Raw genomic sequence first — 12,945 nt, forward strand, 5'->3', positions numbered from 1 at the left:
GCTCTCCAGCATTATCATGTGTAGACTGTTACTATAACACACTGGTTAAGCCGAATAAGAAAGTGGTTCTTTATCAAAATTCATACCACACCCCCCTCTTCATGTTCAGAATCTTTTTTTTTTTTATGTTCAGAATCTTAAAACACTACTCAAACCAAAATCACCTCAGATTCAAGAACCAACTACAATTTTACAAATTTGCAATAAATAATATACATTCATTTTTTAAAACTGTATAAAGAAATGAAGCAAACAGAACAGCTGAAACTTCCTAAAAATCCTATTGTAAAATATTTGTTTCTGCTGTGTCATTATGCATCCTGGCCTGCCAGTTGACAGCTCTCTCTCTGGGAATAAAGTATCACATTCGATACTCTGGGGAGCTAAGCTTCAGCCTTATACAGTAGTTGTCTTCTTCTAGAAGCCCAAGGAATAAAGACTGTCTACAAAGAAGCACTTAATGAGAAGAACACAGACCTCTTAAGTCAACATCCAACCTCTAAAACATTTATCACGATGGTATTCATCACTTTCCATCATTACTGATGTTAAAAAGTTGGATACAGGAATTCTTCTAATGATAACACAATCAATGTATATCCAACCCAAACCATATAATCATTTACTACAAAGTAATAAAACCACATTGGCCTAACACTACTGTACTTTAAAAATTAATACAAATAAAGCACTGTAATCCTCTCAAATACTTGTGTTAGCTGGAAGAAGTTTAGTTGATGAGGTAAACCATTTCCTATAGAATATTTTTCTACCATGCTTATGTGTGGTTCATAAATTAAAAATTACACACACCTTCCAATGTAAATCAAAATATATAAAACCCAATAGTTTTCAATAGGAAAATGAAAAAAATCAAAACCACAATGAGATGCACTTCATGCCCATTAGGATGGCTATTATCCAAAAACCAGAAAACAAGTATTGGCAAGAATTTGGAAAAATTGGAACTTTGTGCAATGCTGGTAAGGAATGTAAAATAGTGTGGCCATTATGAAAGACAGTCCAACAGTTCCTCAAAAAAAAAAAAAAAATTAAACATCGAATTACCATATGATCCAGCAATTCCACTTCTAGATGTATACCCAGAAGAACTGAGACTAGAACAGATAACTGGTACTCCAATGTTCATAGCAGCATTATTCACAATAGCCAAAAGGTAGAAATAACTCAAACATCCAATGAGGGATGAAGAGATAAAATGGTGTGTGTGTGTGTGTGTGTGTGTGTGTGTGTACACAAATGAAATATTAGCCTTAAAAAGGAATAAAATTCTGACAGATGCGACAACAGGGATCAACTTTGAGGACATTATGCTAAGTGAAACAAGCCAGACACAAGAGAATAAATATTGTACGATTCCACTTATATAAGGCACCTAGTTCATAGAGAAAGTAGAATAGGGCTAGAGAAAGGGAAATGGGGAGTAAATACAGGTTCTGTTAGGATAAAAGAAAAGTTCTGGAGATGAACAGTGGTGATGGTTGCACAACAATATGAATGTAAATGTACTTAATGCCACTAAATTATACAATTAAAAGGGTCAAAATGGAAACTTTTGTTATATATATTTTACCACAATGTTGCCTCCACAAATATTATATTGAAGTAACCATGAGAAAGTGATTTGCTTCATAATCATAATCACATTTTTAAAGTCTGAAGTTACTTTAAGAACACAATTTAGCAACCAAGAAAAAGCCTCCCGGTTTAATAAACTCTGAGAGCTCCTGGCTAACTCAAATCCACACGTCAAGTAACACAAGTAAGCTAGACATCTTGTTCATTCCAGAGATTACTAAGATTATATTTTACACATGAAGATCCATCACAATTACACACTTGAGATTTCTTAAATGTGGGAAAGTTTGTGGAATAGTCAAACGGTTGGACAGCCTAAAAAGACTCTTTGAAAACATACCCTGAGAACAAAAGTCAGTTGCATTGGCCACATTTTACTCTAACAAAGGTCTAACTATAGATGGAACACACAGAGAGTAGGGAGGGAGAGAGCACCTCCAGTCCCCAGATGTGTTGTGTCTCCAAACATTCTGGAGAAGAGACAAACAGACCTCACCTTTAGTTACCTGTCCAAATTCCTGGCCCATAGAGCTTTGAGAAATAATAAAAAGGTTGTTGGACTAAGCCACTAAATTTTGGGGTAACTGGTTATACAGTTATAGCTTTCAAATTCTCTTATTTAAAGGGCTACAACCAAAGCATGTTATTATTTAAGCAAGATTCGTAGAATGTCTTGTGTTGAATGTTAGAAAATGACTCATCAGAAACATTACTGAAATGTCAAATTTTATCCATTTTTGGTGGAAGAAGAGGGAATTCTCTAGGGAAAATTTAAGAATTACTTACTGCCTGTCTCTTCAATTGAGAGGATGTGGTAAAGAAGGCAGATGTTTTTCTCATCTCCACTCAATGAAATAGCACAACTCAACCCAACCCAAAGTAATGCCTTAAATCACCTATAGCATCTGATGAAAGGCAAGTTCTGGTGTGAGGAGAAACATGGCTGGTAAATATATTAAAGTTATGCTCAAACAACTAAACTAACAAAGGTTGAGGGAAGGGGTACCAATGAATCAATAGCTCAGAAAGAGCATGATATGGATTCTATGACTGTGGAAGCTCTTCCTACGTAACTTATTTAGTTTAACCAGAAATGCGGGGATAAGGTGATTCAACAAGGCCATGTGGCAGAATTCTCTTAAAAGCCTGGCTAAATGAATGTGGGGTGAAGGGCCAGATGATTTACTGAATCTGTGTATACTCTCCTCTATCACAGCCCACTGCAATAGCAGCTATGCAAGCTGTTAACATGACATTTGTGAACAATGGTTATCTGTGTATGTGTGTGTGTGTGGGGGGGGGGGGGGGGGGACTAGAACCAGATGGGTGGAACAATATGGAGGAGGGAAACTCATCACTATAATTTTCTATGTATTTTGGGAACTCTGAATTTATTACAAATAAAAATATTAACATTTGTCGATGTCATTGCCTTTTCTAGAGAGAACTTGTAGGATGCATAATTAGAGAAGATCTGGCAAAAGAATGCTGATAAGGAAGCCTACAAGGAAGAGGGGAGTAGAGAATAAAAGAGAAGGGTGGCAGCTTTTACCTAAGAACTGGTCTTGCTGTTTCTATTTCAACCTGAACAGCACCATCTGTAGTTGACAGGTGGAATGGTGAAAAATATACATCACTGGACCACAAAACTACAAAGGTCTAGAATGCAGAGGAGTAGTAACGGTTTCCTACCTAGACCAAAGCTGGGGTCCCCCCTCTTTAGCACCAGCACCTGTGTTTCTTTACTAACCTCCTGTTCTACCATTATGCAAGAAAGATGATGGCATGAGATGAGCCAGCCTTGAATGGAAGGTAAGATGTATGAAGAAATTGTGGAAGAGATTTTGAGTTCAAAGACTTATCAGTGGCCAAGCTCCAGACATCACTGCAAGAAAATGTGGTAATACTGCTTTAGTAAGATGTATCTGGCAGCAATATGCAATAGATAACAGATGGGAACCAGTCAGATAACTATAAAAGTCTAGGCATAAAGTCCCAAAAGGGAATGGTGTCGGCAAGGATGAGGAAATGGTGGATTCAGGACATGAGGGGAGCCAGGATTTAGGTTATCAAGCAAATCACAGAGTGTCTAGAAGTATAATGGTAGTATTGAGAAAACTGGATGACTTTGGAAGGTGTTTTTTTTTTAATCAATGATGCATTCTTTTCATACACATTAAGTTTAAAGTGACAGTGGCCATTTCAGGCAGACATACCACAGGCAGGCAGACACACATACAAATTTGTACTGACTCCCCCTGCAACCTGCTGGAAACTTATCCTTTTCATCTGACCTTCAAGGCCCTCTGAACCCAACCCCTATTATTCTCTTCAAACTTCTATATTTCTGTTCTGTAGTCACTCTATGACAATCGACATATAGATTGATACATATGTATGTGTGAGTATATATCTTGTTTAACAAGCATTTTCATATACATGTTCATCTTCACAGCAGTTATATATACAATAAATGGTGATGATACCCCTATTTTATACTAAAACTTGGAAAGACTAAACTTGCCAAAGTGACTTTTTAAAAATCTAATCTGACCTCAAATAAACTATTTTTTGAATGAACACAAAACCCTCCTAATGCTCTAAGACATTTAGAAAGGAATTAAAAACCAAATGTTCCCTGCAGCATAGGAAGAACAGAAGGAAATGGACTACTGCATGCCCAGCAGCTCTGCCACCTGTAACATAAACACCCGATTAGGCACTTCCCTTCTAGAGTGACTGTTTACATAGACTGGATGAAAGAGGCTTTTGTGACAAGGCATTCTCTACGAGTAAAAGGAGTGCTATCAGACACAGTCCTCCATAATGAAAAATAGTCTGTAAAAGTGAAGCTCATCTGCTTTGAAGGGAGTGCAGGCCTTTTACTTCTCTTTGAAAAAAAAATACTGGCTCAGTATTTCTCTAGAAAGGACAAAAATATTAAATAAGCTTAAATATCAGCCATCTACATCCTATATAATAAAAGGCTAATATGCAAATAGACTGAACAGCAGAATGACTGGTTGCTGATGCACACTGACCACCGGGGGTAGACGCTCAATGCAGGAGCTGCCCCCTGGTGGTCACTGCACTTCTACAGGGGGAGCACCACTTAGCCAGAAGCCGGGCTCATGGCTTGCGAGTGCAGTGGCGGTGGCAGGAGCCTCTCCTGCCTCCGCAGCAGCGCTAAGGTGCAGCGAGTAGGCAGGCAGTAAGGAGCGAGGGGTCCCGGAATGCAAGAGGGCAGGCGCAGGCCGGGATGAGGGACCCTCCACTTCCCCCCTCCCCAACCCCCTCCAGTGCACGAATGTCGTGCACCGGGTCTCTAGTAGCATTTATAAAACAAGATACAAAAATGTTCCTTAATTATCCATGGGTTCTAGTCTGTGCTATAAACTAACAAAAAAATTATGTAACTTAACAAAACTGCAAAATAGCTTTAATTTATAGAATCATTTTCTAGCTAAATGTGAAAACTGAATACAAATCTAAGTAAGTTAGTTGTACAGTAGTTAATGATAATTCAAATTAAAACCATGTATTTTCTCCATTCCCATTCATAAATCCAGTATGGGGAGAATATGTATTTTAATGAATTGTGACTCAGAAAAATGCTGGGAGGTTTTGTTTTTCCTTTTCCTTTGGGCTTCTTTTATCTGTAGCATACCAGATCTTTGCAGTGTATTAACAAAAATAACTGTCCCAAATAAATGTGTCTCAAATACTACCTTTTCAATTACCCATCCTTCCTGAACACCAACCAATTTAGAGTTATAGTAACAGAGAACAATATAGAAAATACTACACCATATGGACTTTTATTGAGTGGGAAAAAAAAATATCATTCCTGAAAACAACTGATATAACAATTTGGATGACTACATTGTAGTGGAAAAGAAAAATGCATTGAGCATCATTCTCAACAGAGAACTTGTACTCCTGATAGTATGTGAATTATTTTGCACCTTATCTCATTAATTCAATCATGCCAACCTTAAAAGGCAGTTCTTATCCCCATTTTACAGTTAAGACGACCTCACAGGGATCTAAGTGCTCTGGTTAATATCAAAGAGCTAGTGGGAGAATTTAAGCCTCTGAATCTAGTGATCTACTAAACATGGCTATCACTCAAGGCCTGTCCCCGCTCCCCACAAAATATAACAAAGGTAGTTTTAAAAATATCTCTATTACACTGGTTAATTTCAGAAAAAGAACTAGCTTCCTGTCCACCTCCACAACCCTCTTCTCCTACTGAGGTATAAATGTGACTTCCCCTAGTTCTCCTTACCTGAGAAAACCATTGCACAGAAAACAAGTAACTGGGGGAGGATACCCAATAGCTCCCATTTGTTACTAATATAATCACTACTTAACTCTGATATTCTAAAAGCCTTTTTCAAAAGGCAGTTATAACTTAAGTGCTTTTATTCTTTGCTGCAGCCAAATCAACCTAAAATTTCTCATTAAAGACATGGTTACCTAGCTCTGATCCCACTCTCAATCTGTGAGATGCTGTACCCACTCTTCTACCACCTTACAAACAAGGCTTAACTTTGACCTATGATTGCTAACATTTATTGAAGATCCTGAGCCAGGCATTATTCTACAGGTACTTGTTCATTTAATCCCAACAATCCTAATGTAAGCACTATTATCCCTTTTGTAGGAAGAAAGCCTTCTCAATGCCCCAGTGAGACTCTTCACTGTAAAATATCCCAGCAGTGGCCAACAAATTAATGGCATTTATTACCTGTGAGCTTTAGAGTTGTTCCTTTTAAAAATCATTTTTAGGAAGCATCTTTTCAGTGCCTGATACAGTAACAACTGAAAACCTAACCACTAACCTCTCCCCTCTTTTTAAGTCAGTGATCTGTTTCACCAGGGTTCTGGTTGCCAAGATACACTCAAGTTATCTTAGAGTAGGGCATTTATGTTAAAAGTCTTTGAAATTTTTCTTTTTTGGGCCCAAACATTACCAATACATAATCTGTATTATGAAAATGAGTTGAGGTACTTGCTCTGTCAAGTACAAATAGCTAATTAACTTAATTATGCTGAGGAAGTGACAATTTTGTAGTTTTCTTTTTTAGTAACTCCATTGATTTCTTTAAGTGAAGGTCCCATAGCCACTTAATTTGTGAGTACAAATATGTTTTGCGACTTCAAATAACACTAAGACACAGGATGATCTATCAGTTTCTACCTTTAATTCAAATATTAGTATTACTTGCCAGGCAACTAAGTTTTGAGGACACTGAAAACACAATCTCCAGAGAAACATAGCCATACCAATGATACTAACCACTAACCTTTTTTTCAACTTTGTGTTGCTAAATAGGAGTTAAGTCTCCACAATTATAATATTCATTTTTGTGAACGATTAAGAGTGTCTTTAGGCATTCAGAGAGAGAAAACTTGGCTGTCTTTTCTCTTTTCAATGAAAAAAACAAAACGATAACCTTTCAAAATATTTATGCAGGTTTTATTATTATTATTATTTTTTACTACTGCTAACATTATCATTTATAGTTTGGGACCCATTTTCAAAACCAAGTCTTTTCAGTTATGCTATGTATGCAATCTGTAACTAGATCAATCACCCAAATTTCCTAGTACACAGTTAATGAGTATTTTCACCACTGCCCAGTGACCCATTTTTTTTATATATATTTTATTGATTTTTTACAGAGAGGAAGGGAGAGAGATAGAGAGTTAGAAACATCGATGAGAGAGAAACATCGATCAGCTGCCTCCTGCACATCTCCTACTGGGGATGTGCCTGCAACCCAGGTACATGCCCTTGACCGGAATCGAACCTGGGACCTTTCAGTCTGCATGCTGACGCTCTATCCACTGAACCAAACCGGTTTCGGCCAGTGACCTATTTTTATGCAAGTGACTGGCAGTCCACTACAGTTATGAAGAACATGAGCTTTATACACAAGTCTCCAAAAAGCAATGCCAACACTTAATTACAATCCAATATAATATTTACTCCAATATAATCCAATATAATCCAATATAATATTTACTCTAAAATCACCCAAATCACACAAGAAAACTCTAGCAATGTTACTGTTAGAAATATACTTGTGTAATCTTCCTCCATTTTTCTAAAATGACTGGTAAGTATACTCTGGTAAGCCTAGTGGTTAAGTTTGTGGACTTATCACCTCAGCCATTAACATCCTAACCATGGTATGTCATAAACAGTTGCTGAGCCTGGTCAAATTGAAAGCATATAATTAATAGAGCATTCAAAATAAAACACAACACCCGTTCAACCTGTAAACATGTTTAAAAAGATTTATTTTTAAAGAGAGACTACTGCATACTAGGCACTGAATACAAGTCTTGAAAGAGCCAGGAACGCTATTCTGGGCTAGCCCACTCTTACTCTAAATACAAAAAAAACCCCACACAAAACCTTAAAGATGAGTCCTACTTTATCCACTTAGTATGGAGGATACTGAGACAGTAAGAAATAGAATGATTCCTACGGAAAAAGTTACAAACGTATGCCTAAAAGGTTACTTCCGGGACAATAAAAGGCTGCCTCAGGAACTTCCCGAGTTCCCGGACACCACCACCCACGTGGTTCTCCCTGGGCTCAGCATTCCGGCCCGGCCCGGCCCGGCCCAGCAGAGAGAACACCCCGGAGCGAGCCGCACCCTCAGCCCGCCCCCAGGGGGGCGGGGCCAGCACGACAGTCACGTGGGCGGCGCGCGGCCGCCATCTTGCTGGGCGGGGGCGTTGGCGGGGGCGGGGGCGCCCCGCGGGACAGGCCCCCATCGCCCCGGGCGGGTCCGCGGCCGCGCCAGACCGCGGGGATCTACGCCGAGCCGCTGCGCTGACGCACGAAGGACAAGCGAGATTCGGGAGCCTCTCTGCACACCCCAAGGTGAGCACTCCTCCTCGGGAGCATCGGCAGAAGGTCGCGGGGTGGACTACAGGAAAAGGGGATTGAAAGCAATCCACCCCCATCAGCAGCTCTGGAGTGACAGCTTGCAAGCAACAAAAGCGGAAATGTCTTCAAGGCCAGAGCATGCCACAGCTGGGGGCCTCGGAGTCCATGCTAGCAGCAGAAAATGCGAGGTCGTAACAATTTAACGAGACGCAAATGACTGCAAACAACTACTGGAGAGAAAAGTAGCACACACCACTAGTGTCTAGAAATAGCCTTCAGCGTCACCTGTAGGCCGTATCCCCTATGATTTGTTCCCCCACTTTAGCTCATGGCCACAGCACTGGGCACTGCCTGACAGGGAACCAAGTGCTGAAATTAATGGCAGCATGCCCAGCCTCACTTTCTCCACTCCTCCCGGCACTCACTGGATGCCAGGAAAGGCACACACTGCAGTCAAGATAAAAATCGCATTACTCTGGTGTGCACGCATCTCCTTCTTGTCTAGTCGCCTTCCAACACTTGCGTGACAAGCAAAATTTAAAGGAAAAAAGACTCCCAGCAGTTAAATCTCAAATAGATTAGTTGTAATGATATGAAAGGAATGATACAAACGGTTTCCATACTAGCATTTTCATTAAACTTACAATCTAAGGTTATCTTTACAATATAAGCTATACCAAGAAATTTTTTAAAAATAAAAGTATTGCTCCTGAGTGCAGGCTTTCTTTTCTAAATTTAATGGCAGTGCATATGGAACTCTTCTGAATTATTGTGAGTAGGCTTAAGAATTGAGTTTTTACCACCAGTATACACAGCTGCATGATACCAGTAAATAAACATTTGAAGATAAAATTTCAAACAAAAAAATTAGACATTACATCTGAGTTTGATATTGTATCCTAAAACTGAGTTAGTTACCTCACAGTAGCCTCCTTTTTAAAAGGAGAGGCTCAGCTTAGATTAGCACTAAGTATCTTCAGCCCCCCAATTCAGATATAGGAGTTAAATTAACTTTCAAGCAAGGGGCGGGGAAGGGCAAAAGCAAAACTCCCTTTCCAGTGTACCAGCCTGGAAACCGCCTACGTTGAAAAGTAAGGCGTCCAATTTAATACTTTTTAAGTAATTGTGAACCACGAAAACAAACTCTTACTGTACATAGTTTTTACTCTAACTGAAACCGCCTCCCTTCTCCTTCACTAAATTGCCATGCTCAAGAACTTTATATGGGGTCTATATTATCATTAAATTACTTTCATAGCTCTATAAAAATTTCATCTTCCTTAATATTTGCCACAAGTGACTCTGGACTCTTGTCTACTACATTTTGGTGTTTAATAACTTTAGAAAACAACACTTACGCCTACAGTAAAGGCCCAACAAATATTCCCAGACCCAAATCTGGAGACACGACTCAAGCCCTTTGGAAAGCAGGTTATGCCAGAGATAAAAGTATAACCAGCTCACCTTAGGAGAGCTTTCCCTACGCAGACAAGGAGCGCTACTCCTTAACTAGCGCTACTCCTTAACTAGTTTGAGTCAATTCTCAGATTTCCACTTCAGATTTCGTTCAAATAACTCGGAAATCAAGTTATTTGAAAGGGGGCCATAAGCCCCTTAGGACCCCCTTGTAAGTCAGGCACACACTGAACAAAACGAGCCCCGGTGTGGCAAGGCAGGGCAGCACGCGGAGCGCATCTCAGGACCCTTGGCCAACGGGTACGGCAGGGCTTTAAGACGTGCAAGCAGAGCGCCCACGAGAAAGGCAAGGCACTGCCCACGGCCAGGCTGCGGTCGCACACCGGCTCCTATAGCGTTTCGTTTTCCTGGCATCTAGGGCCCGAGGGATGCTCAAAGCCAGAAATGTCCAGAGACCCTTCATCCTAGAGGGGACTCGGGCTGAGTGCACCACGTTTTCCGTGGCGATTCCGTTACGGAAGAGACTTCTAGAGTATTCTGCTATGGCGGGTGCCTGTGAATGCGGGGAGGGGGGGGGGGGGGAGTGGAACTGCGGCGGCCCAGCAAAACGAAGATGAGTACTCCGGGGCTGGAAGGTACTACATGGCGGGGAATCCGAGACACCTGCGCCCCCGGGCTCAGGCTCGGCCTAGTGGTGCCCCAAACCCAAGCCGGGGACCCGCCTGGCGTGACTGCCCCGCGGGAGCTGGGAGGATCGCGCGCCCTTACCTGGGCCCGGGGGCCAACAAAGTTGCATGGCTCCACCTCCACCTCCGCGTCCTCGGGGCCCCGGCGGAGCGCGCTGCGGAGCCTCTCCAGGTGCTCCCGCAGGGTGACCCGCTGGTGGAAGGAGAAGGCCGGGTGCAGCGAAGCCATGGTGAAGAGCAGCAGCAGTTCCTCCTGGGCCCTGAAGCCCAGCCCATCGCCGGCCCGGGACTCGGCGCCGCTGCCTTCCGGGCCGGAGCCGTCCTTCTCGGCGTCCTCCTCGCCAACCCCGTCCGAGCCGTGCTCGCCGGGCTCGTCCTCCGCGTCGCCCCGGGCCGCGCGTAGGCTCTTGAGCACCGAGTCCACCTGGGGCAGGAGGCGGTGCAGACGGCCGGCGGCCTCGCGGTTCTCCGAGCCCAGCAGAGCCAGGTAGACGATGAGCCGCGAGCGCACGGCGGGCTCTCGGAAGTCGGCCAGGGGCCCCGGATCCGAGAGGCCGTTGGCCTTGGCCTCCGAGTCGCGCAGGTAGTGGTAGTCTTTGCGCGCCAGGTCCTCCAGGCACGAGCCCAGGAAGCGCAGCTCCAGCGGGTTGCACAGGTCCAGCAGCCCGCACATGAACTCCAGGCGCTGCGCCGAGCCCAGCACCAGCCCAAACCACTCGTACACCCGCTCCTGCTCGCGCAGCGCCGCCGCGGGGCCGCCGCCGCCCGGCATGCCCGCCCCCGCCGCCGCTCCGCCAGCAACAGGCGGCCCGAGCCCCCGGGGCGGCGGCGGCGGGTGGCCCCGCAGCGGGCCCGCGGGAGGCGGGGGGCGGCAGTCGCGGCGGCGGCGCGGCGGCGCCTTAGCTCCCGGCCGCGCATCCGCCTCGGGCTCCTCCGCCTCGGGCGGCGGCTCCGCGGGGTGCGTCGGCTTCAGCGGCAGCTTCATCCTCAGCATCCTCGGCTAAGGCGGCGCGGACATGCGAGCGGGGGCGGGCGGAGGGGCGGGGGCCGAGGCGCGGCCCGGCGGTCAGAAGCGGGGCTCCCCCATGCCGCCGGGGGAGGGTCAGGGGCGGGTCTCCGCCGGCGAAGGGGGCGGCGGCCGGCCGGCGAGGTCGCTGGCGTCGTCTTCCCGGGCCAGAGGCGGGGCGTGCCCGCGGCGGCTCCTCCTCCCGGGCTCCGCGCCGGCTCAGGGGGCCCGGGTGCGGGTGGGAGCGAGCGAGCGTGTCTTCCTTCCACCTCCCTCGGTCCCGTCGTCTTCACCGTGCTGGGTGCGGTGACGCCGGAGCGGTTCCCTTACGAGCTAGTGCGGACCCAGCAGCTGGGAGAAGAGGAGGGGCGGCCGGTCCGGGCGGAGGCGCTTGCGGGCTTCGCGCAGGCACCTCAGCCAATCACTGGTCCCAGCCGACGGTTGCGTTGGCTCTCCCCGCCCCCAGGGCCCGCCTCTCCCTACGAAGCCACGCCCAACTGCTGCCGGCCGCCTCCCTCCGGGCCGTTTCCGCGTGGTCTTAAAAGTCTAGTTGTTGGCGGCCGGTGGGGGGACACGGGTGTGATGGTGGGGCGGCTGGGTGAGCCGGAGCGGGGCGAAGGGCGTGCGAGGCGCACGTGAGAGGAGGGAAGTGGGGAAGTCCATCTTCTCCTCGGGCCCCCACCCCACTTTTCACTCCTGATTCCCCTGCTCCGCCTGCTCGCTTGGGCCGCCGCCCCACCTCCGCCAGCGCCGCGTGAGCCCTCGCGGTCGCGGAAGCCGGGTCCGTCTCAAGTGCGCTCGCTGGCCCAGCTGGAGTCGTTCTGACCGCCGCCGCCTGGCCGGCCGCCTGGGAGTCAGCAGTGGGACATTTCCCGCTGCAACTTCACCTGGATCGGTGGTTCTGCCTCGGTGTTGAGGATCGCGGGCCTGGGACTGGAGGCAGGGGCGTGGCCGGGCGGGGGGTGGACACCCCGATCCCGAGCGAGCGCCCACGCCTACTGCGGGCTGCACCGAAGGCGGTGGGGCGCGACCCAGGGGGCGCAGAGGTGACCCGACCGACCCGAGGGCGAGCCGCGGCTTCTGCGCCGAGAGGAACGCACTGGTGTGGCCGCCCTGGCCTAACGGTGGCCTCTGGTCTGTAACGCTCTTTGGGAATTATTCCCACAGTTTATAGCAAACGCCCCCTCTAGACCCTCTCCATCTTTTGGGAATCATTTTATTTGCCAAGTAATATTTCTTTTAAATTTTAATTAAAGGGGATCAGCGAATGAGGCTATTACAGGAGGGGGCAAACGGGGTAGGGTTTTTTTTTTAAGATTTTTTAAAAATTG

At 45.9% G+C, this 12,945-nt stretch overlaps 1 protein-coding gene across 3 annotated transcripts in view; it reads right to left on the reverse strand.

Annotated features, from left to right (window-relative positions):
- The window catches only part of ZCCHC2 (zinc finger CCHC-type containing 2), a 54,036-nt gene extending 41,515 nt beyond the window's left edge, over window positions 1–12,521 (reverse strand). For 2 of the 3 annotated variants that reach the window (XM_036321178.1, XM_036321177.1), the window contains exon 1: window positions 10,691–12,521. In XM_036321178.1, coding sequence (XP_036177071.1) covers window positions 10,691–11,602 — 912 coding nt within the window. In that variant the 5' untranslated portion in view covers window positions 11,603–12,521. The remainder of the gene's footprint in view (window positions 1–10,690) is intronic. The other variant, XM_036321179.1, reaches the window with a different exon arrangement.
- Between the last annotated feature and the right edge of the window lie 424 nt (window positions 12,522–12,945).

Source organism: Myotis myotis, unplaced genomic scaffold (assembly GCF_014108235.1).
Source record: "Myotis myotis isolate mMyoMyo1 unplaced genomic scaffold, mMyoMyo1.p scaffold_m19_p_9, whole genome shotgun sequence".
NCBI lineage: Eukaryota > Metazoa > Chordata > Mammalia > Chiroptera > Vespertilionidae > Myotis > Myotis myotis.